The sequence below is a fragment of the Astyanax mexicanus genome, chromosome 20, assembly GCF_023375975.1.
Source record: "Astyanax mexicanus isolate ESR-SI-001 chromosome 20, AstMex3_surface, whole genome shotgun sequence".
Classification (NCBI taxonomy): domain Eukaryota; kingdom Metazoa; phylum Chordata; class Actinopteri; order Characiformes; family Acestrorhamphidae; genus Astyanax; species Astyanax mexicanus.
Genome location: NC_064427.1, coordinates 11,053,385 through 11,079,656, shown reverse-complemented (window position 1 = coordinate 11,079,656; position 26,272 = coordinate 11,053,385). Strand labels below are relative to the sequence as shown.

At 36.6% G+C, this 26,272-nt stretch overlaps 1 protein-coding gene across 1 annotated transcript; it reads right to left on the bottom strand.

The window, feature by feature from the left end:
* Positions 1-339: 339 nt before the first annotated feature.
* Positions 340-20,739, bottom strand: wnt11 (wingless-type MMTV integration site family, member 11). The gene is made up of 6 exons (XM_049468991.1): positions 20,357-20,739; positions 17,505-17,748; positions 12,147-12,373; positions 8,535-8,815; positions 7,429-7,721; positions 340-1,497 (listed from the first exon to the last, which is right to left on the bottom strand). Exons 2-6 carry the CDS (start codon positions 17,585-17,587, stop codon positions 1,323-1,325), a joined length of 1,059 nt encoding a protein of 352 aa, XP_049324948.1. The 5' UTR covers positions 17,588-17,748; positions 20,357-20,739; the 3' UTR covers positions 340-1,322.
* Between the last annotated feature and the right edge of the window lie 5,533 nt (positions 20,740-26,272).

Genomic DNA, 26,272 nt, shown 5'->3' with positions numbered 1-26,272 from the left:
TCTTCATCTTTTGCCATTATATTTTTTTATATAATTTATTAACACTAGATATTTTACATTTTATTATAAATAAACCCATTGATATCTTCCAAATCGGCCTAAAATGAAATCTGGTTATATTAACTTTTGCTGCTTCTAAGAGATCACAGTTTATTCCTGACACTAAATATATATCAGTCTTGCAGACATAATAATAAAAACTGCCTGTTTGATAAATAGAGGTAATGTAGTAATGAATTATGACTGATCTGATTCATGAACCCTCATAAATGTAAAGCTCTGTAACAAATATAAAATGTAAATGGCAAATTTGGGAGAAAGAAAAACTAGGCTTCAACATACTTGGTAAAGAATCTTTAATTAGTCTATAAATATTTCTTTTTTAAATTCAGCATACAAAAATGACAGTATGTACATCCACAGATAAGTGGTTCGTGGCACTGCTTGTAGTATTGCTGTAGCAGCTGGTTTCTGCACTTTGGATTAAAAACAAAAAAATGTAACAGCGTACAAAATACATATAGTCCAAATGTTCTTGGTGAGAATACAAAAAGTAAATGCAGGTATTTTCCCATTAAAATCATATTCGTCAACTACTCCAGGTGCGAGTCCGAGAGATGAATCAGACTCCACTTGTTTTTTTCTCATTGTCTGCCCACTAAAAGCAAAGTACCATCTGAGCACACTAATCCCTCCCAGTATGGAACTGGACTTCCCTTGAAAACTCATCCAGTTCCAGAGAACAGAAGTCTCTTTCTTGTTGAGGAAGGCAGGAGACACTGTTACAGAGTGACTCCAACAATCTATATGAAAATAAAACTCACAATTTCCAGATATGAGAACATATGTTTTTTTGAAATGACAACAAAAACACCCTTTAGGACGGCAGCTTCTGCAAAAAAGGTTGATATATACTTTCTCACACCCACGTCAACCAATGTTCGCTCGAAAGTTCAGCTTCTGTGTCAGAGCTGTGTAAAAAAGCTTAAAACACAAGTAAGCCTTCTTTGTAATATAGTGCTTGGTTAGGTCTGCAGACTGGAGAGGTTTGGAGCGGAAAAAGCTGAGTAAAGCCTGAAAGTCTGAATGTCAAAGATCCATAGCTGAATCTAGATTCTTGAGAGATACAGATTCTTAGCACAGAAGTTCCAAATAAACTCTAGAAGCAGCTGAGTCGGAATAGGCAGGACTGCCTGAAACAAGTCCCGGAGCTCAAGCACACTTGGACACCAAAAAACGAAGAATCAAAGGGTTAAGGTGGAGTTTTTCTTCGTAGAAGGCAGGGAACGAGATCCGAAGCAGGCGTATGTATGAGCGCCAAATCATTTGCAAACGTATCTCTCCACAGTCCTCTCACACTTCTTGCAGGTGACGTAGCAGCACCAGTGGTACTTGCAGTGGCAGCGTTCGACCACCTTCTCGGTGTATGGATTGTAGCCCCGGCCACAGCACATCAGATCACAACTGTCACTGCCACTGGACGTCTTATTGCACTGCCTGGAACAGAGATAGTGGAGAAAAGAAGGAGGGAAAAAAGAGAAGAAATGTTTATTAATATGAAAGCTCTAATAACTATGGAAAGGTGGATTTGCACAGGTACAGTATTAGCTGTTGGAGGTGTATTTCAAATACTTAATTCATTACTTGGGCATTTATTACAGTTTATCAAGGAAAGTCAGAAAGTATTTGTGAATTTATTTCAGAGATTTTCAGAGTCTCCAGAGCTCTGGAATTTGAGTCTAAGTCAAGTTTTGACTCTCTAGATTGCAGGTCGAAGTGAAGTCTTTAAGTTAAGTTTTTAGGTTGCAAATGTAACTCAAGTTTCTAAGATTTAAGTCTAAGTTCAGTCACAAAGACTCATGTTCGAGTCACTTTACTGGAGTGTGAGTCCAAGTCAAGTCGCAAGTCTCTTAGGGTGCAATCCAAATTGAGTCTTGAGTGTCTGGGGTTCACGTCAGTATTAATTCTCATGTCCAAATCTGGGGTGCAAACCAGTGTTTAGTCTTTAGTCTTTAGTGTGCGATTCTGACATTATATTTCTTTTTTTTTTTTTTTTGAGATAATTTTGAAGTTCAGCCTCAAGGTTGTTAATACTGAAACTTTATATAAATATATTTTAATAATGCAATTAGGTTAAAATAAATAAATAAAAAATATATGGCAAAACTCTGGCTTCTACATTCAGAATTTAAAAAAGGTTTCTAACCACTCAAAACCCTACAGGGAGTCATGAATATGTCTTTAGAACAAGTCCCAGACGCATGCACATAAACACACACACAAAAACCACACACTTCCCACAGGCTTGAAAAGCCATTCTTGAATATCTACCACCTCTTCACACCGTATGTAAAATCCCAGCTACAGTAAAAGTCTGTCTCGTGCACCCATTAAATCCTCAACACTGAAGCTCCATAAAGTCCATTTAAGAGGCATTTGATTTGTATCCAGGGGAACATTTCGGCCTGGTATTTCAGTCTAGCAGGCCTACGTTCTGCAGGGGCTTTCATTCGCTAAAGCCTGAGGCATCTAAAGTGAACGGAGAATAGCTCGTCATAAATCACACTCAACTGGCCACTCTCCGTAAGTGCATTGTTTTATAATTGTGTGGCGTTAATGGCCTGTGTGCTGAGAGAGAGGATGGCTGCTGGGTGAGAGAGCAAGAGGTGAAGAATGTCGTTATTTAAAACCAGGACAGAGCTATTACTGAAATTAAAGTGTCTCCCAGGCGTGCCACTGGGGTGGGGGCTTATAGAGTACAGGACAAATGTGAATACAAGTGCTGTAAGAAGAGCATAGTAGTTACATTAGCTGTAATTAGAAGGGAGCTTTATTAGCTGGAATTTGCAAGCTATCACATATTCTAGAGGAGGCAAGCCACTACATTAGCTGGAATTAGCAAGGTGCTGCATTAGCTACAATTAAATTACTATATTAATTGGGATTAGGTTCTACATTGTCTGGACGTAGCAAAGCACTAAAGCAGCAGAAATTAACATGCTAATACAATAAATAAAATAAGAAATACATTTCAGGAGCAGGAATTAGAAAAGTGTTCTATTAGCTAGAATTAGGAAGCTGCTATTTTAGCTGAAACCGGCAAATCGTCACATTTTAGGGTAAAGATATTTGCTTTTTGAAAAAGAGGACACTCTGGAAACAGAGACATCCACTGTGGTGGCAGGAACGTGTGTGTGTGTGGGTTGGAGTATAGGAGGGAGTTAAATATATCTAAATGTATTTTAATGTACATTAATGTAAGACTGGTTTTATTAGTCATTCACCAAAACTAATTAATAGCATTTGTAGCCTAAAAATAAAATCAGTAAAATGTTTTGTCCCTTTCTTATTTAATATATATTTATTTGCATATTTAGCAAGGCGCTAAATTATATGCCACTATGAAGTTGCTATACTGGTAAGAATGAGCTAGACAACACATATTTTAAAAGGTAAGACAATAAATTAATTTACATTAAAATGCTATATTATTGAAATAAATTTAAATGTATTCTTTTTATATATTTTACTTGCCAGGTTGAACTTGTGCCTGCCTAATATGTCATCAATTTAATATTTAAAAATTTGAAATGTGTTTAATTAACAGATGAAAACTTAATTTTATATGACAAAAATTAGAACATACAATACCTGACAGGCAGCTCAAGCAAACCTATCTCAATCAGCTTTATATTTCACAGCTGCAAAACTACACATCTAATTCAACTCTAAAGTGGAAACACATCTTTTAACAGTCTCCTCAGTTTCCTCCAGAGACCACAGAGCTCGTTTCTGCAGAGATACTGATCATCGCTAAGCCTCAGGACATTTCTCAGACTTAACTTTAAATACACTCTTTATATTAAAGAGGAGATCGAGCCAGATCCGCACTGATACACATGCTGAGTGTAGGTGTGTGTGTGAATTACAAGCTTTTTAACTGTATTACTGCATGTTTTTCCAGCTTGTCACTTAGATCTCTCTGTAGAGTCTAGTTCTGTCTGCTGGAATGGTTGTTTAATTTAACCACAGTAACTGATAAAGACTTTCAGCAGCTTTTTTGCCCTGGTTTTAACTTGAGAGAAATGTGCAAAACTGAAGCATAGACACTCTGTAAGGTCTATAAACTGCTGAAAATTATTTTACATAATGATTCACAAAAGTTCTAATTAAATTAATTTAAAATAGTGTTGTCATAATTTAATGCTAGTCCTAACATTTTAAGTTAACATAGCCACAAGCTAAAAAACCAATTCAATATTTAACAGTATCCACAGGCTAAGATGCTAATCCTAACATTTTAACATCAATTAAGCATAATAGTCCAAGTTATTATGCTTATTAGTTACCACATAGTCACAAGTGAACTTGCTAGTTTAATATTCTACACACTGGCTACAAGCTAATATACTGGTTCCACAATGTTAAGCCTTTGATAGCAAACTAACACACTAGCCACAAGTTAACAAAGTAGCCACAAGTTAAAATGCTAGTTAATTAACACACTAGCCACAAGTTAACAAAGTAGCCACACGTTAACATGCTAGTTAATTAACACACTAGCCACAAGTTAACAAAGTAGCCACAAGTTAACATGCTAGTTAATTAACACACTAGCCACAAGTTAAAAAGTAGCCACAAGTTAAAATGCTAGTTAATTAACACACTAGCCACAAGTTAACAAAGTAGCCACAAGTTAACATGCTAGTTAATTAACACACTAGCCACAAGTTAACAAAGCAGCCACAAGTTAACATGCTAGTTAATTAACACACTAGCCACAAGTTACTAAAGCAGCCACAAGTTAACATGCTAGTTAATTAACACACTAGCCACAAGTTAACAAAGCAGCCACAAGTTAACATGCTAGTTAATTAACACACTAGCCACAAGTTAACAAAACAGCCACAAGTTAACATGCTAGTTAATTAACACACTAGCCACAAGTTAACAAAGCAGCCACAAGTTAACATGCTAGTTAATTAACACACTAGCCACAAGTTAACAAAACAGCCACAAGTTAACATGCTAGTTAATTAACACACTAGCCACAAGTTACTAAAGCAGCCACAAGTTAACATGCTAGTTAATTAACACACTAGCCACAAGTTAACAAAGCAGCCACAAGTTAACATGCTAGTTAATTAACACACTAGCCACAAGTTAACAAAACAGCCACAAGTTAACATGCTAGTTAATTAAAACACTAGCCACAAATTAACAAAGTAGCCACACGTGTACATGCTAGTTAATTAACACACTAGCCACAAGTTAAAAAAGTAGCCACAAGTTAACATGCTAGTTAAGTAACACACTAGCCACAAGTTAACATGTTTGGTGCTTAAAAGCTTAGTCACAAACTATGCTAGTTCTAAAATGTTGACCCTAAGGTAATACACTATCTACCCGCTAAGATTCCAAACATTTAATACATTATCTACAAGATAACAAGCTAATCCTAACATGTTAACTATAAGTTAGCACATTAGCTCTGTAGTAGAGACAATATTGGTTTGTAATGTGGGCTTTTTGTTCCAGTGTTGAAACTATAGGAGCAGACATGTCTAAGCTGATCAATTACATATGTGGTAGTGGAGGTGCACTGTAAATCTGATTTTCCTATAAACTATGCTATTAATGGCTCTCTAGCCCCCTGAGACCACCAAGAAGACACCCATACTGTCACACATATCACCGTCGACACGGCTAATGATTATGGAAGGCTGGGGCGTCTCGTGACTGAGGGTGAAGCGCTAAATATACAAGCCGTCAGGATCCCTATCTGAGCCTGTCTGGAGGACGCCCTGCGCTGAGTGCTCTCGACACACTGCATGACTTCAGGTTATCTCAGCGTCTAAACGGAGAAAATTAATGGCCTGCTGTACAAAAATAAACTCTCCATAGTGAGGACGGGAATTTAAACCATTTTGGCCATTTAAGCATACTCACTTTACACTTAAAAGCACACCACCTCAAATGATCTACTGCTTCACCTTAATACAGCCAAATCCAATCACTGAAAGAGACGTTTGGAGATCTCTGAATATTATACAGTATCTCATATTAAACAGTAAATCAGTATAATTTCCTATATTAAAGTCAGAATGGATTCTTATATGTTAGTTTCACATGCTTTTATTTTGTATGTTTCAGAATAAAAGCTTGTGAAAAGTTTGCTCATGCCACTAACCTGGTCAAGATGACCACAAAATGCTCTACGAAATTAATCCCATTTCTAAAAGAACAAATAAAACAAATGTACAAATATGTCTAAAATATTTGGATATCTCTTCTTGTATGATGTCTATAGAAAAGCCCTGACCAATAGATCAGGGGGATCTGAGCACACTCATGCTAACATGTGAAGGCAGACAGTGGGTCCAGTGTAAATAAACTGCTCGAGTTCTGGCAGAAATTTCCACTGTATTAAAGAGGTGACAGTAAATATCTCTGATTTAAGTGGAATGCAGAGTTCAGAGAGTCTACAGCCTGGAAATGCCTTTCATACTGACTTTAAAAATACATTCACACACACACACACACACACACACATATAGTGTGTTGCTACTAATGTATACTTGAAGCACAATTCCAAAAAATCCTGTCCTCCACTAAAGCAGCCGAAAACAAAATGATTATACACACCACATTCACTGCCTGTCTAACATCTGGGCACCCTTTCATTTAACATCTTAATAATGTTTAACTTTCAATATTTCAATATTTATTTAATAAAATATAATAAAATGTAGCAACATTTATACAATGGGGGATATAATAAGGCCCTTTTTCTTACTAAGCATTAATAAGCCATCCTAGCAGCTTTATTTATTATAAGCTTTTTATTATTAGATTATTAGCATATGTCAGCATAACTGACTGTGTATTACTAAATTAGTAGCTAATGTTGCATATTCATATATTCTAAATAGTATATTCGTTATTAAACCTGACAGATTATTGTTGCTTTTTATGTACTAATACAAATGGTTCCATATAAATGCACATATATTATACTATATTTATATTATAGCTGGGTGCTAATTACTACATTGTTACTTGTTATTAAAACATGACCAGAGCATTCTAATAAAGCTGGGTGTTGTATAATGTTTTACAACAGCAGTATATTTGGAATCAAATCATGTATTCCTGTACAAAAGTCTGTAATCAGGTCATCAGTCAGTAAATCAGCCTGGACAGTCCAGAGCTGTTAAGACTCGCAGTGCAGAGCCATAAACGTGTAACTAGGTAATAAGGGGAGTAAATATCTTACCTCCATTCAACCATCCCATTCACTTCCAATAAAATGAATTCAGCCAGATTATATCCAAACAGCTATTCTAATTAATAATTCTAGATAAACTCTTGTTAACACAGTCATCACGCACAGCTTGTACACAGTATTCTCCAGCATTTCAGTCTCACCTCTCCTGAGTGCCGACAGAGCCCAGTTTGTCATTCTTCGCGCAGAAGTCAGGAGAGCTCTGCAGGTAAACCAGCTCATTTTCTCGCACTGGCCGGATGTCGATGTCTTTGGGCACCAGCTGCTTGCGTGTGCCCATTGGCCGGTGGACCACTTTGGTGGCTGACAGGTACTTGGCCTTCAGGTCCATTGCAATTTCTTTCAGGTCCTGTAGGCCTCTCCAGCAGGTACGGATGGAGCAGGAACCTGAGACACCGTGACATTTACATTTCATCACCAGAGCATCTTTCAGCGCCTGAGAGGAAAGAGGGAAACAGTGTAACGTAAGATTTAGTATAATAGCTTTAGCATTACAAATTAAATATATATTATAGGAATGGTTTAATTTAACCTTCCTGTTATGTTATGGGTCAAACTGACCCGTTTTAAAGTTTAAAGATCTAGGAAAAATAGTTAAAAGTATTATTTCAGTATGAAACTTCTTCTGCTTGCCTTAAACAACAAGCTTTGTCTTACTCAACATATAATACGAAAATGGTTCATCTCACATATTTGAAACCAACCACTGCAAAAACTAAAACTAAAACAATATTGCAATGTTATGTTTCAATGTTATGTAAAACTATTGTGTTTTATATGTTGGTCTTTCAAAAGTAATAAAGTATTGAAGTATTGAAATATTAGAAAAGGTTTGAACATGTTCTTTTTTTTTTTTTTAACGAGAGAATTATCCTCATTGCACAATTACCTGTTAGAGGTAAGGAACAGCATTGCACTAAATATTGATAGAATAATTAGTAACTGAGTTAATAAATATAATAAATTATTTACACTGCTTGTTAGAATTTATTGACCCGGTAACACCATTGCTGTTCCTGACAAATTAACTTAACAACATAACAGGAGGGTTAACACATATTTTTTATGTAGCAACCAAGCTTTATTGTAACAGGTGAGCTTTGGTGTAACAGATGTGATTAGATGAGTTTTATCTGACAGGTGTATTATATGTGCTTTTGGTGTAATAGGGGAGCTAGATTATCTCCCATCCCATAGTGTAAGAGATAAGTAACAGGTGAGCTTTAATGTCATTGGTGTGTTTTGTTACCTGCCGGCCCACTTCGCTGTTATGCAGGTGCATCAGTTTGTTGGCGTGTGAGCCAGCCTTCTTCTTCATCTTCATCGGAGCATCAGAGAACTTGGAGCCCATGACGAGGCCGTAGTGCAGGTTATCAGCGCAGCCGCCCCACCTGTACCCTGGTTCAGGTATCTCACCTGGGATCGGCCCACACGAGCACAGCCTCAGGTCTCCGGTTGTGCACGCCCGAGCTATAGTGTGACTAATAGCGGCCGCAGAGAGAGCGTAAACAAATGCAGACTCCCTCGTTCCTAAAAAAAAGAAAGAAAGAGGGATTAGCGCAACACATTTAATTTGTGCTTCAATGTAAATTGAACAAAGTGAGGTTGGAAAATGTAAAAATAGACAAAAACATTTTAGACAAAAACATTGTAATTTGATTTTTGGTGAAAAAAATGCAAACTCACTGTGACTTAGTGAAGTTGTCTTTAATCTAGTCTAAATATTTAATAGTCCTCATTTTGCACTGTTGATGGGTATTTCACTTATTTTTTTAGACATTTTTGACTTATTTAGGGCACTTTAGTGTTTTATTTCATGTGACAGATCATTTTGCATCTTTTCAAGAGTAAAGAAAGCATCTGTTTTGCAGTGAAGAAAGAATTCAATTAAAAAGCATTTAAACTCAAACAGAAACTCATGTTCGGTGTCTTTAAAAGAAACCAGTTTCAACCAGCTTTAGTTGAATTCAGCATGATTAACACTGATGTCGTACTGGAAATAAAATCATCTGCAGAAATTTGCACAGGAAAATGACCAGTACTGGACTCCACATAGGTTGAATGGATCTGGTGCATTGTTACTGGACAATACTTAGAATGTAGGTATTCAGGTTGGGTCGATATTGGACAATTCTCAGCATTCAAGTGCTCAAATTGGATCTCTATAAACAAATTCTAAACATTACGGTTCTCACATTGGATATGTAAAAGCCAATACTCAACCTGAGCAAAGCCAGACTGGATCGGCAGCAGCCAATGCTCAGTATTTAGTCACTTAGATCAGATTGGTGTGGTCCAATACTTATTATTAAGGTTCTTAGTTTGAATCGATATGAGCCAATACTCACTATTAAGGCATTAATGTAATTAAGGGAAATTACATTTGCATATTTCCACCAAACAACAGTAATAACTCACTACTAAAGGGTTAAAAAGTTCTAAACCACATCAGCGCAGATAAGCGTCCACTCCTGACTGACTAACTCTGCACCATCTCTAACATCAGTGAACAGAATGGGTTCTATTGTCACCAAAACAAGGACTCTTCACACTCTGCATCAAACGCAGACGGACAGAGCTGTGCTGTGTGTGAAGCTCCTTTTTGGGGGATGAGAAGATGAGGCCTTTTATCCTAAAATGAAGACCGAAGGGGAATGACGGACTTCTGGTAAGGAGAAAGAGTTTAAAGGCCGTCGTGGGCAGCCATTAAAATCGCTGCCCTTCCTTGTAAACTCTGACCTCAGACAATTAAACAGGTCCTTCCAACCCACTGAAAACAGAATGGAGTTCGCAGTGCAGTGGAAGAATCTGTGGGTGGTCACTTTAACGCCTTTAGGACGACTGCCACTGGACAGGAGCCATTTAACCCCTTCAACTGCAGGCTCATTATTCAGCTATTAACTGTGGAAGGTGCGAACTCGCTCATTCTCAGCCACATGCTGTCAATGTCACACCAGAACGTGATGTTTTATGTGTTTATGCTGTCCTTTATATCTTATAAATAACAGACCATAGTTGCTGTCAAAAATGACCCAATAACAATAACTTCCATAACAGGACAAATTTAGTGTTATGTACCTTACAGTGACAATACACATAAAGGGTATTTAACATGCAATACTGAAAGTCTTTATTTTATTTTTATTTTATTGAAATAAATGTGTGGTATAGTGTGTAAACACTATACCACACATTTTATTACTCAGCAGTCCATTCAATCCACTAAACTGTATAAACAGCCTGTTTTGAATTAGCTGTTGTTGTGATGTCACAAAAACCCAATACATTGTATACATACTGTGTATCTGTATATTACTGCATCTAACCTGCAGCAGCTAATTACAGCAGAGCTCATTTACACTCACTTGTAAAAAACTTCAAGCAATGCCAGAAAATACTTTTGGGACCAAAAAATAAATACATTTATGTGTAAACATCTTTATTTATTCCCTCTTTCTCTTTTCTGGCATTAAGTTGGATGCATTATGTTGGTTTAGCACTATAATTCTATTCTTTACTGTAGATCACTCCTCGCTCTGTAGCTGCAGTGTTTTATTTTACACTGAAATAAAAGAATACAGTCCAGCACAATCCTTTACTGTGCTGATGAGAGAAGCTGGGTGGACTAGGAAGCTCCTCTAGAAAACTAGAAAACTCTAGTTGAACGTTGGTTTTACCTCTATTGCATTCATTATTTCAGAATATTGGCCGCTCTGTGTGCTCCAGGTTATTCATCTTAAGTTTTATTAATCAGTGCCGTCTGCAAACTATTCTGTACTTTTCCTACGAAACCACAAATCCACAAAAGTGTGTTATATTAAATAAGTGATAAATGAATTGCAGCAATTGTAAAATGTGTCTGTAGGAATCCAAGGTAAAGTACGTTACAGAATTTTCAGCAGCTGTACTTAATAAAAGCTCTTCACTCGCTGCTCATTTTTTTCTGATGACTGCAGCAGCGGCGGGGAAAATAAAAGACTTCTTATGGGATTTTGTTCATTTTCCTCAAAAGTAAATCAAATCACACGCTCACGAGGCTGCAGCACATCACTACCTCAGAGCGCCGCAGCATATTTGAAGTCTACCTACATAGGGACTGAATAAAGGCTAAATAATGTATGGTAGCTTAGTGCCCCCCTAGTGGTCAGTCCTCTCAGAAAATTGGAAACCCACTGGTTGATTTATTTTTACTGGCCTGCCAAACAGTGAGTGCATGTCTTCAGCGGTGAAAGTGCAGCTTATCAGCAAATAAAATTAGAGCTTTCTGTGAGCTACTAAATTTCTGCCAAAAAATATGAAGGATCTATTGTTCCTTGTTGGATGCGCTGTGTTTTTTCCTCAGTAAGTGTCTACTGTGAGCTCTTTCAGAGAGCAGTGTAGATCAGTATTGGTTGTTTTAAATCAGAGAAAGGATAAAATCTGAAAAAAGTGATTTGTGATATATTCTTTTTATTCTTATTAATGTATTTCTCGTATAGAATAAGAGTTAAATATGCTGTCATCAGGAACGTTGCAGGTTCGAAATTCAATCACTCAGAAGGGGCGATGCTAGCCAGTGAGAACATCTGTTCGCTAAAGTAACAGAATTCTGCTCCAAGCATGCTGAGCTCCATGATATTACACTGGATTGGAATTTTCATTATTATTATCCTAAAAATGGAGATTCAATGCTTTGTTATGACAGTGATGATATATAACAGTGATCAAACACATGTAATTCCACCTACTTAGTAGGTTTCTGCTTTGCTTATTGATCTTGGATTGAGTTCTCTATTTCTCCCTCAAACTGAGCCCCATGTCAACATTTTCAAAAATGCTCTTTGAATGTGTTTATCGTGTTAGTGTTCTGTTTCTGGCTCACCTCTCTCCAGGTCAGGAAGATACTTAGGAGCCTCGATGGAGGAGCAGTTCCAGCGCATGTCAGCGAAGGTTTTCTGACACGTCTTCTTGACCTCACGAGCTGCCTGGACGATGGTCTGCATGAGCTCCAGGTTAGTGCGGCACAGCTGAGCCTGAGACGTTACCAGGCCAGGCAGAGTCTTACACTGCTGAGTCTTATTGATGTGCTGCGATGATGCTGAAAGTGACCTGAATGAGAACAAAGAAGTAAAAAGAAAGCTACGCTTTAGGTTATTGCTATAAATGAACAAATAAACAGACTGGCCAATATATCAAAAATACTTCAATATTTCATGAGAGTTTCAAACAATGAACCATTTGTGATAAAAGTGTGGATGTTGGAAACGCAAATGTGCTGAGCATTACAGAGCGTTTCAACACCTCAGCAGATTAAACAATGATTAGCAATGGACATAACCTTCAACCTCAAGGTTTTCATAAACCAACAAATAATGAACTTCACAAACGTTGAAATATTGAAACTGGAAAGTCAAATACTAAGAAATTGGATTGGAACGAATTATTGTAGATAAAAAAACAAACAAATGCTTTAGCAGTTTTAGGACAATAAAAACCCTTAAACTTACTGTTTATTACTAAGTTATTAACACTGTATGCTGTTTTAAATGTTATAATACAATAATGTTCTCCATGCACACTAAATACACTAAACTGTGGGTGTTGGAAACTCAAATGTTGAGCAGTTATGGATTTCTTCAGATCAAATAAAGCACTTCAGCAAAGATGGATTACTTTGGAACAGCTGAAATAAAGTGAGCCAGAGGTAACGTTAACAGATATACACTTGTATGGTAAGGTGTGCGTGTAGAGATCTCTAAATACAGAATCAGGTTTCATATACAAGTCATTTTTGCGGCCTATTGTTTGTGCAGATATGGTCATTATTTCTTTCATTACGATTTACATGTGTATAACATATTGTTGCTCTCACGAAAAAAAACTTGTTTTTCCAAAACGTTCAAGTCATTTTTGAGCATTTACTTCGATTCACTAAGTAATACATTGTAATATAAGGTTAAGATGGCCAGACTGAAATTCTTTTTTTTAATTCTATATAATATATGGGTTCACTACAGTGATTTTTTTTTTTACTAAAACGTTTTTCACCAATCTGAAGTATCCAAATGTTCTTTACGTATTAATGAGCCCTGGTTTAATGTAGTTCCAAAGGTTTTTTTACTTTATAATGTATAAGTAATGGAATCTTTTTGGTGTTGTATTTATATAACTGTTTTTGTTTTTAGATCCAACCTTAAACAAAAGGTTTTTCACCAGTGTGAACCCTCATTTAAGCACTCAAAAGGCTTCTTTGAGTTGTGAAGGCTCCATATAGACTAAGGAGCCCTTGACAATGTCAAGGGTACAAATTTGGGAAATGAAACAATATATGATAAACAGTGCTGCAAAACCAGCAAACTGAAAAATGACGAAATAAAAATCAGCTATTAATAATAGAAAGTTCTAATTAGCTGCTCATAAAGATGTAATTGAGCTGAAATAATGTTCCATATGGTTGAAATACTTTTCAGGCAACGCAAAAAAGAAACACATATATAGTAAAAAAAAGTCTCATCTGCAGACACAGCTAAAACACAGACAACGTTTCATCATGTAGAATATGTTTTTTCTGAGCACTTGCCAGCGCCCGGCGTTCACCAGTGAAGCTACTCCTGCACGTTTGACACGGAGCAGAATACCGAAGCTGCTCTTAATGCAGCTCAAACAAATGCAGGCAAACACTGAAGCCATCTCAGAGAGCAATCCGTCAGGATTAGATATAAACGCAGGAAGAAGGGCTTTTGGCATCATTTAGCAGCGATCTCTGGCACCCCGTGGAAAACGGGGGGAAAGGGAACAAATACCGGTTGCCAGTGGAAAGAAAGAAGCGCTAGCCAGCAGATTTGGCTGGACTTAAGACAGCGGTGACCACAGAGTGGCAGAACGTGTGTCAGGAAACGCCAAAAGCTTCATTCATCAGTGCGTGAAGCTGCATAGCTGCAGAAAACACAAAGCGGAGGAGATAAAAACCTGTTCAGTGATCTTTAAACCCTGCTGAGGTCTGATTTGAATGATCTCGGACTGGTAGTTTCCAGTGCAGAGCAGAAAAACTGAGGAAAGAGAAGATTGTAAACGTTCAGTCCATCGCTCATCAGAGTCTATCAGTAGTAAAGGAGATGTTTTGGTATGTTCTGAAGCTGATCGACTGTTATTATTGTGTCCACCTGTGTCTCATTTAGGTTTTATATGTTTTTGTCATTTCTAGTCAAATATGAAACTAAATATATAATTCATTACATAAAACGCAAGACTAATTATATAAAAATGTAAGTGTATTGCACAAGCCCTCTTTTTAATGTTATGCAAGCGTTTTGAGGGTTGTGCAACACTAATAAACTATTTTTGGGCATTTTGCCATACTGGGTATCAGACAAACAAACAAGTAGAAAATAAAAATAGATATCATATGGGAATTATATGTTTTAAAACATATAAAAACATTTGAACCTAACAGTGGAAAATGTTGGTACAATCTGTAACTAAACCTTTTTTACATAAGTAGAAGTGTAAGTATGAGTATAATGGTTTTCTTCTTTTTTTCCCTAAAAGTAATTTAAGGGATGAAAACACTGTCTGTGACTGACCCTATTCTGGGTATCAAATAAACAAACCAACCAACAAACTAGTAGACACCCATGGAACTTATACATAAAAACCAATTAAAACAGCTAAATAAAACTGACCATTAACCATGCTGTCTGTGGCTCACTCTGTTAATAGTATTTTCATGTTGCACTTTAAAACAAACAGACAATGTACACAAATGTTACGTAACTGTTCAAAACAGTTACAAAATTGGCAAAAATTAACAATAGATTTGATAATAAATGTGGAATAGTGGGAGTCATGCCAGGCCTGTCTCTAGGTATTTAAGGCACTTCAAAACTACAAAAAAATAATCAAACAAACTATTTTATATGCTATACAGTAGCAGTAATTTAATTACATAAGCAGCTAGACTATTTAAAATATGGTAAAAGTGTGAATAAACTATATAAAGGAAGTATATCATCCATACAAATAACGTGCTTAAGAGTTAAACAGGGTGGGTTTTATCTAGGGATGTGCAATATGGTAAAAACATAGTATTATAATATTTAAAACGATTTTCATGATGCGCAATATTTATTGCAATATTTTGACATAAAGCATTATTAATCAGTAGATTCCTAAAAATGAATATTCAAATACGATCCAATACTTTGAACAGTGATTTTATTCAAAATATACTGAACTTTATTCAGTTAAACAACAGGTTTAATTACTTGGTTGGTTAGTATTTTTAAACTCTGACATTAACCACAACATTTTTAGAAAACCATAGTGTGTATTACGTGTATAATTGTATATTACAACAAAACATCACTATTTAATAAAATAGTGTCATATTGCTCTAGTTTTCTCTGTGGCTGACTTTTTTAGGGTATATAAGGTACTAACAAATTAACTAATAAACTAAATGTGTGGGTCTGCATGGAACATGTGTGCTTCTAAAAATGAAAACAAATATAGATGTTTAGATGTGACCCTAATAGGGACAGAGCGCCTATGGATGACCCGATTGGTCTTTCCCTTACACACACACACACACACACACACACACATGTGGCCACATTCGTGAGAAGCTGCTAGCCCCTTTTGCACCTTTGTCTGTTTCGGATTAGGAATGAGGGGCCGCCACTCTATGCCCCATGATAAGCTGTGACCCACACACACTCACACACACACACACACGCACAGCTCCGTTACCCAGCTTTCGCAGGTGTTTATGGCAGCATGTGTTTTGTATTGTGCTCTGGGCATTAGCACGGCTGCAGGAGCAGGTCTCACTCACTCCCCCCAATGACATGCTGTGATTTACACACAATTAACGCAATTGATTAAAAAACTCCCTCAGCTCTCAGACGACTGTACATTTCTGCTGTGGAGTCGCAAACGTGGCAATGGATTGATCAGAGCGTAAAACTGCAACATTTTTAAAGAGAAAAAAAGACGCAGCTCTGTTTGTGCAGCGCAGTGATAGATTATACACTGACTGGAAAAGCAGAGCTGCTCTAAACCGACTAAACACCATATTACAATGCACACTGGTGCAGTTTCAGAGGGGCCAGGGGGCGTCTGAGGGGTTTCACAAGTCCTTAGCTTTTTATGTTACACAAGGACATTGTGAGACAATAATTAAGTATTTTTTTAGGTGTTTTGCTAAAATAATTTTATAATTAACCACAGAAAATTACATTTACATTGAACCTGTATCAGAACTAAATGCCCATACTTCACTACCATGCCAAAAGTCATGAGACAGGATGTAAACTGTGATCATGCGCAAGGAATTCTTGGGAATGCCCACAAGCCTATAAGTTGTGAGATGTTATCTTGTGAGTGAGGTTAAGGAACACTGGCCCGTGTGCATATGGCATCGCCACGTGAATTACCAGCGCACTGTGAGTTGGAGCGAGGCTTGATAGTGGGTGCCAGATGGATGTGGAACATTTCATTTTCAGAGATGTCACGTGTCACATGTACTGCGTTGTCCATTGTGGGTAGTAATGCCTTTTATGGCATATTCTTGGTACGCGTGTGACACGTGGCATCTTTGGAGATCATGACTGGCGGCATCTGGCTGGAATTGTCCATGAAAATGTACGAAAAAGTGGCAGAAATCACATTCTTGTGCATCCCCATAAATACATTTAGATACTCAGAAGTCACTTTAAAGCTTTTTCATTGGTTGATTTATTTTAGAATTGACACATTGTAAATAATAACTGCCAGACTCACATTATGATATGAAATACAAACAGAAGAAAAAGAAATATCAAGTCCAAATTACTCATTTTTTATATTGCCTGTATGTATAGTAAATGCTGATATTCTGATAATAAATTAACAAGTAATATAGTCTTTGTTCTGTACAATCTTTAATTAATTTCACTGTCTAGGCCTATGTTACAATATCAGTGCTTCAGGGGCCAATACCGACTATGAATTCTCAGTATACAAATACTAACCTATTTATTACCATATTATTTTGCAGATTTATTTTGTGGTCTTCTGTTTTACATGTATTGAGGATAACAATTAACAAAAATATATATTGTGCAAAACATATCTGTTAATGGCCCTTTTATTAAGTATCTGTAATTGACATAACAAAACATTGTGCATCCCTGGAGTAAAAATGATCATATGATTACATCACTGGGTGTGTGAAAGTGTGTATGAAATTCAAGACACTCACAGCCATCGGATTCCTGAGCACTGCTGGCTCGTGAGAAGAAGCGCCAGGACGTGGAGCAAAAGTGATGGAAGCAGATTCTTCATGCTGCTAAATCAGAGCCAACTCGGTCAGAAACAAATTGATGCAGGTGCACACACACACACACACACACACACTCAGTTTGGCTTCAGCAGCTTCTTGGCGTTCTGTGGCAGTTAGAGGCCAGAGGCCATGGCCCGGGCTGCTTCTCCCTGCGCCTCTCCCGCTGCAGGAAAACAAAAGCAGAAAGAAACGCTCAGTCTCAGAAAGAGCTCAGGTCAATCTACCCCACAGCCCTGTATCAGAGCCGCACGTTCACACAGTCATTTAGCAGATCACACGCAGTTAGGCAGGACAAAGAGTGCGCTAAGCACGTGCAAATCTTCGATGACGTACCTAATTAGCTCGATTTGCATTAAAAAAAGGGAGTCAGTCTATACAAATCTGTGGGATATTTTATATAAAATGCGCAAAAGAATATAACATAAAATATAACATATTCCCCTATTTTTTCCATTATGCACTATTACATGAGCAAATTATTTTTTATTGAATCATAAGAATTATTTCTTGCTTTAATTTCTCATTTGGTAAGAATGGTAAGAATGAAGTTATTTTATCTTATCATTTCCATTTGTTCTAAGTTGTTAATCTTTGGAAAGTTGTGTAATTTGATTCCATTGGCAGACGTTTTGTCCTTGTTCAAGAAATAAAATTTAACCAAGCAAAACATCTGCAAATTAAACTGCAATTAAACACCAAAAATAGTATCATAAAACCAGTAAAATGTGAAAAAATTACTGAAACCAATAAAAAATTTAGAAATATTTTGATTTTATTGTTATTTGTTAAAATATGCTAATTTCTACATTATTACTCAACTTAAAACAAATTTTCCATGTTAGTAATTGAATGAGATATGATAAAGAGGCCAAGAAAGTCTAAGTGAAAAGTTTTATTTTGAAAATACTGATATACATATATACTGATTTTTATTTGTCACAGGTTTGAGTCTCAGCTATAAAAAGCTAAAAGACACACAGAGAAAGTGCACAGGCTCCCCTCCAGTGGCTGCAACCTCACCTCACATACTAAGTGTTTCCATTATTTAGGTCACATTTAACAGAGAAGTGCAAATGGAAACCTATATATTAGTTGCGTTGGTCACAAATCCTGCCACATGCATTACTATTTTTACCACCCCTGCATTAGGCCTAGGATATAGACTCTGTAGAATCTCACTGTCCAAATGGAATTCTTCCTCTACTTAGACTATAAAATATCAAACTACAGCAGTTCTCATATAAAGAGTTCAGACCAAACAGGTTGAACACTGGATTTACATGCAGTTTTAGTGATTTAACCCACTTTATGTAAACTTTCCGCTGCAGGCTCAGCCGCAAAGCTTCCCAAAAGAGATTTCTTTGTGGTTTCCTAAGTAAAGAGCCTCACTCCTGGCTCTTCTCCACCTTGTTCTTGTACTTTCTTTCCACTGTGCCCTCGGGAGCCGCTTCAGATTAGACAAATAAACGAGCATACGCCTAAATTTAATCTCCTGCTTCACTTCAGGCACGCAGCCTAAACAGCAGGGAAATTACAGCCCAGTTGCTTCAGAACTCTTCAGCGTGAGCAGTAGCCTAGGACTAGTGAAGCTGAGGAAGCCTGTGGCCCTCTACTTATCCATTCATAAAAATTAAACATGTCCTAAAGCATTTAAAACACTGCAGACCTTCCTTTGTATGTGGCAAAATTACTCAGTTAATATAGTTTACAGAATGTGGTTAAGCAATTAACTGAATAGATTTACTATGTGGCAAAAATCCAAGCATAAAATGTTTGATCTTCTGTTTTCTGGGAAAACTGACCTATAGCTGATTTCTAAATGAGAGAATGTTTTCAAATAATTAACCCAATTATACTTACACTACATGGGAAAAACTGAGCCATTACTGATTTATTTCTAATGTAATACCTAGAGATATTCAATACATTACCTTCTATCCTTACACAGCATTGGGACGAACTCTCCTACAACTCAATTGTGACTGAAAATGTGATGAACCCACTAATTAACCCACTTCGTTTACATTGTGCCATTAATGTTAAGTATAACATACTAAGTTGTAGGCTGGGTTAAAGGGCAGATTAATGGAGTATCATTTACAGTTCTGTATAATCAAGGACAAGGCTTAATCCCTTTATGGGAATCCAACCCAAACTTTTCTATACCTACATACACTTCAGTGGGCAAAAATGACCCACATTTTGTGGAGTTTTAATGGAATTAATTAACACAGTGATTTTACATTAATATGTTTCATAAATACGAAACCTATCAATTTTACATAGAAAAGAAAGAACAAAAAAATCTAACTTCTACTTAAAAACTACTTACTTTTATTTTTAAATAGAAAATGATGTTTAATGTGTAAAAATACACTGTGTTAATTAGCTAGCCAAAAATTAGCTCATGTGTAATGTAGACCTTTAAACATTCTGCACATTTAGGAGTTTTTTTTTATTATTATTTTAAAATGTAAACAAAGTTTTAGAGTAAAATGTGTCTCCATATCTTAGAAATAGTGCAGATTAGCACGCAGTTTAGAGATTTAGCTACTGCACACGTTGTAAGTGTTTCCACAACCTTTCAAAGTTTGTGAAACACACCTAGACTTTCAGTAGCTGTTCCACAGATATATATTAAACCTGCTCTTGGACTTCAAGGCATTTTAATGGAGATTTCAATTTCAAGTGAAATGAAAATAAGACCTCAGGCTAGGTTAAATATTTTACCCTCTATATGTTTTTTTTTTCTAAAAGCCTGGGAGACTCACCTTTACGGAGCTGGAGCTCAGCCGGAGTCAGGTCCTCACTGCTGCCGATTATAATCCACTAAAAACAGTTTAAACTGGTTCAGAGTTAATCCAGCGCGAGAGCAGCTCCGCGTGAAGAAAACTGGAGGTAAGCGAAATAAAGCATCATATAGAAAAATCCACCAGCAGCTCGCGAGCTTCCTGCCGCTCTTTCTCCTCGCGTTTTCTCGCTGTCTCGTGCGCCTCTCGCGCTGCAGCCCTGAGGAATGCGCTGCACCGACTGGCTCGCGCTCTGCGAGTGGATGAGGGAGAGCGAGAGAGAGAGAGAGTGTGAGAGAGAGAGAGAGAGAGAGAGAGAGAGAGAGAGAGAGAGAGTGAGCGCGCAGGCAGGAGACAGAGAGCGAGCGAGTGTACGAGTGTGTGAGAGGGAGCGCGTGCAGCCCTATATGTGCCCGCGCGCCGCTTTGATCCTGCGCACTGACGTCAGGCACCATTAGCATATCAAAGGGAAACGGTACGATGCTCGAGCTTCTTTTATTATAATATATAAAAATACTTTGTTCATATTTACAGCTCTTTGAATAGGTTTATACATTTAAACATTATTTTTTAATTCTATTTATATACATAAATACAAAAAAGCTAGTTCTATTTGCACTAGAACCATTAAATCCACTGTTAAAACAATACACTAATGTGTTATTTATAATAACATAATATGTTATACAATAAATCGATTTTTGCCTTTCTTAGTTATAATATATAGTCATGTATAAATAAAAAATAAGTATAATTTATAAATTATTATAAACCGTAAAACAAAAGTTTTACTTAAACACACATCTACACTGTAAAACATGTTAATGAAGACAAATAACACATTTAAACAACGTTTTGTTTCACAATACTGTGTATATGTTTATGGTAAAATAATAAATGCAAAAAATGTTATTGTTTCTAACAAAACTACACCAAACTTATTAAATACAGCTACTTTACAACCAAGCACACGCGCACGTACTACTATTACTTTACAGTAAACTGTGTATATACTATTTAAAAGGTTTATATGTTGGTTCTGTGTTGTATGTTCAATGTTAAGTTTAATTCATTGCCTTACTACCACAATTTCTGTAAAGCTGCTTTGCAACAAAATCAGAAAGCAAATTAAAAACACTTTAAAAATGAATTTGATTTGATTTGATTTATGTCATCATGTTTTCTGCTGCTGTTTTGTAGTATGGAATTTAGTCTAAAATACTAAATGCCAAGTAATTGTGAAGCATTTTTCTTAGTAACATTTAATTAGCACAATTTACCCTTTTTATTGTAATTATTCATAGATCAATTATTTACATAATTACTTTATTCATACTTTTTCTCACTATGTTTTTGTCTTATTTATAGGTTTATTAATGTGTCTGTTTATTTTTAATTATAATTTATTTAAATATGTATTGATGTGTTTTTATATTTATTTGTCAATGAATGTACTTATTTGTTAATGGTACTCCTTGATTTGCATTAAAATGACGAAAAAGTTTTGTGTTTCTTGAACTCTGTGTTACTGAGCTCATCCACATACACACACAGACTAACTGAACAATAAAATACCAAAAGCACAAATGAGACAGCAACATTGTACACACACTGCTGAGCATGTACACAGTGACTGTACAATAACTGCGTTTAAAGTGAAAGATTTATATCATGTTACTGTTATTGTTTACATATTAAAATAATAAATATATATAAAAACACAAACAATCTCAGATCTCCTCAACTGCACACTTCTGTCTACATTTACTCAATATTACTGCACTGACACCCACTGAGACTCATATTTCCTCACACCCACACACACACACACACATAACATACATCCCTATTACAGCTTTTTCCAATTGCTAAAACGCAATTTTGTAAACTATGCTGGTTTTATTAAAATAATTCACAAAACCACAAACCCAAATTGCAAATATGTCATATATCCTGCAAAATGAAGCACAACCAAAACTACATGTAGCATTATTAAAATCAAACTTTTACACCAAATAGCGCACACTTCATATTAATAGATTCTTGTCTAACCAACTACACACTATTGGGCATAATGAAGAGCCCACACATGCTGCTGTGATTTCTTTACACCAAACAAGTTAGTGCAACATATTTAGAGATTTATTTATCTAAATGTCCAGATGCGGAAGCAACAGTAAAATGGCTGAAGTGGGGCTGTACTCTTGCACTGTCAGTCCATGGTTGTATAGAGTGTTGGAGAATTGAGAAGAGGTTATATTCTCGGTGTATCAGTTAAAATTATGTTGCTATGCACATTATTGTAGTGTGTTACCAATTGGAAGCAGCCTGAGCTGCTCAGTAAGATCTAAGTAAAGAACTCATCAGAATGTGTGTGGATGTGTGTGTGTGTGTGTGTGTGTGTGTGTATGTGTGTTGCTATAAAAGGATGATGGGCTTCCCTGATTAACAGATCTGTCAGGTGGAGAAGAATCCTAAAACACTCATAGGAATTTCCACCATTAGCACAGTTTAATATGAAAGAGGAATTTCATTTATTAGTGGAGAAAATGTGTATGAGCGAGAGCGAGAGAGAGAGAGAGAGAGAGAGAGGGAGAGAGAGAGAAGGAAAATCAATGTGAAGGAGAGAGAGGTACAGAAAAAGAAACAGATGAAAGTGAGATAGTGAAAAAGAGAGTTAGAACGAAAGGAGAGTGAACAATGGGACAGAGAAAAAGAGAGAGTGAAAGGAGTGTGAGCGAGCGTGAGAGAATAGAAGTAACAAAATGAGGTTAACCCTTGTGTGGTGTTCGGGTCTGTGAGAGCCGTTTTCATTTTTCATCAAATGATACTAAAAATATATTTTTTCTAACTCAAACTCATTGGCATTGGCTCATTTTTTGTGAAAAACATCTATCAAAACACATTTTCGATAAACACACACTGTACGACCCCCCCCCCCCTACACATTAATAAACATTGCTTCATTTGTAAATTTGAAACTAAACAAATTTTCTACTCATATCTTGAGTTAAATTCATTTTCTTTTACATTTTATTAAAAAACTAATAAAAAAAGAGTAGCACTTTTTAAAAGAAATGTAACATAAGAAAGGTAAAGGGCAAATATTAACCATGTAAGCTGTTTATATTGCTTGCAATTTAGGTGAAGCAAGCATGTGTAAAGCATTTTAATGTACAATTGCTTAATTTTGCTGAATTAAATACAAGTAACAAAGTAAACGAGTAACAAAAATATGAACACCACACAAGGGTTAAGAGAGAGAAACAGAGAATAATGGTGCTTTTGGTCAGTGATACTGTGGGTCCGTGTTTGCATTTGTGTGTAAATCCAAATATAAAAATCTGAAAAATACCTATCATTCATCCACTTCTTACACACTTATATAAACACACACACACACTGATCAAATCAACCAGTCTGACCTCACACAACCTCTGCGTGTTTCCGATTGCACATGATGTCCCAATAAATGCTGCTAAACTAAAAGTCACACTTTTACACAGTTACCTCAGATCAGATCTGGGAACGGCTGCAGTGCTGGAAACTGTACACGACTATTCCCGTTTAATTAGTTTAGGCATATAATTTAATAAAGCCGGCCTTGTCCACAGTTGTCGCTCAGAGCTGAAGACTCGCCGGGTATATTTAGACTCTGTTAGATGTTCTCAGAGCTTTACACTCTGACCATCTGACTAAACTCTGATCTTCCAGCACTGAGACATCAACTTCAACCAGTGGCGCTTTTCCACAGGACGATTTATCACTGCAGTCGAATCCCTGAACTTTAATTATGGCAAGATTCTGGTGATACGATAACATATGATTTAACACCATACAAGGGTTGCGTTCCAGTATAATAAAAAATATTATCACATAGTGCTAAGTGTTATATGAAACAGTCACATGTGCCAGATGTTATTTTTAGAAGCTCTTAGGCTACCTAAATATGTATTTATTTGAGTACAAATTAATAGGCTGTAGATATTTGTGTGATTTTATCAAGATTTCATAAAATATTTACTTCACATCAGTCCATTTTGTTCTTGTAAAGGCTTCACAGCTGGAAATCTTGTTAAAATTAGTTCAAAATTTTGAGTTAAAATTGTATAAGTTGGTATTTGTGTTGGTTAGCTTCATAAAGATATTTATAATGCGTTAAAATTACTTGGCTGGAATTCTGATTGTTCTTAAATATTATTAGTTTTTTTTTACATATTTATCAATTTTATCTGGGCTCAAGACCGTTATTAAAAATTGTTTTAAATGCTTAAACCGCTCCCCTACCAGTTCAGTCATGCTGATTGGCTCTCTTTTCTCTTTATTGCTCCAAAATGACAAAAATAGTTAATGACACCATGAGCTACAGACATACGTATTTGTTCACAGCAAAGAGCAGAGAGTCTCATCACCTCATTCAGGAGCGGAGAGTTTATGAGTTTTTTTCTCACAGATGTTTGAGCTGTTTTTGGAGCTCCACACGATATGAAGACAAACTGTCTTTCTGATGTTTATTAGTTGCTGAGTTCAAAACTGTTGCCATGCAAACGCCAGAAACAGCTGTGACTGGACCACAGATGGCGAATGATATTTAGTTCAGTATTTTTTGGGTGGTGGTAGATCAGCATTTAGAGCACTGGATCATTGACAACAAGATTGTTCAATGTGCGTGTTGGGCAGGCCAAACCCTTTGGGTCCCTTGAGTAAAGCCTTTAACCCTTATTTCTTCCTATAGTCACCACAGCTTCAATTGCTGCCCACCGCTCAGTGCATGTGTGCTCAGGGTATCACTGTGTGTATCTTATGAGTGTGCTCACTTGTGTGTATGTGTGGGGCCAAATTCCATCTGTGCCCAGCACAAGTATGTTTGTATATTGTTGTTGTCCAATAAAAAACAAGGATCTGCATTTTTGACGATTTTTTGTTTTCTCTATGATTTGAACACCCAAATGGTCCTTGGCACTGTGTCAAAATCTCTTGACTAATAGAATGGACTAAGAGAAATGTTCCAAAAATGACCTGAAATAAACCCTTTTTACATTTATTTCCATTGAAAGTTAAGAAGGTTTTATCTCTCTCCTGTAAAGTTGCTGTTTTGGACAGCGACGATACTGTATATGGTTGTCTTGTTTGTCTTGTCATGTCTTGTCTGTTGCATACGGCTGGGCTTGCAGGAGGCTCTTGATCAACAGTAGTGAGTGCCTAAAGACAGTGGCACTCATCAGACGGACTGCTCTGATACAGAAACTATTATAACCAATTCACACTCCCTTCTGTACTGTTGCATAATAGTGTTGCAGAATAGGGTTGATCCTGACTCCCATCTACCCATCTTTACCTACAATAGGCATGCTAGTGTCAGATCTGGACCTCAGAGTAATGGAAGGAGGGGGTCTGGTCTAATAAGTACTGTTTTTTCCTTCATGCGGATAATTGGGTATGTTCCCATGAAACATTATCATGTGGTGCTAGGTGGGTTTCTTTATGTGTTATCACTGGAACACAAATGGGCCCCATCATTACTGCCCACCCTAACCTCACATGTATCCCATCTAGAGTACATATGTAGTGCACAACCCGGATGGGGTCCATGTCCAAAGTGGGACCTTGGACATTCTGTTGCCAAATTGGGCTACCCATAAAGACCCAACATGGGCTTATTATCTGGGTGTGCTAATTTGATTGTGGGAGGCTCTGAAATAACAAGAAGAATTTCAAATTTACAGAACATCAAGGGTCTGTTAGAATGTCTTGGTGCAAGACACCATAGAAACCACCATCAAATGTCTTGTAGAGAGAGCTTATTGGGAAAACTGCACATTAGGCAGTTGGTTATAATGATTTGGCATATCAGTTTGTATTTTTTTATGCAGTGAAAAAGATACCAACATATTCAAA

Excerpts from the sequence above, each read along its gene's own strand:
- wnt11 (XM_049468991.1), bottom strand. The coding sequence starts at position 17,587 with ATGAAGAATCTGCTTCCATCACTTTTGCTCCACGTCCTGGCGCTTCTT. Across the intron at positions 12,374-17,504 it reads TGCTCAGGAATCCGATGGCT|GTCACTTTCAGCATCATCGC; the intron begins GTGAGTGTCTTG and ends GTTCTCATTCAG. Across the intron at positions 8,816-12,146 it reads TCTTCCTGACCTGGAGAGAG|GAACGAGGGAGTCTGCATTT; the intron begins GTGAGCCAGAAA and ends TCTTTTTTTTAG.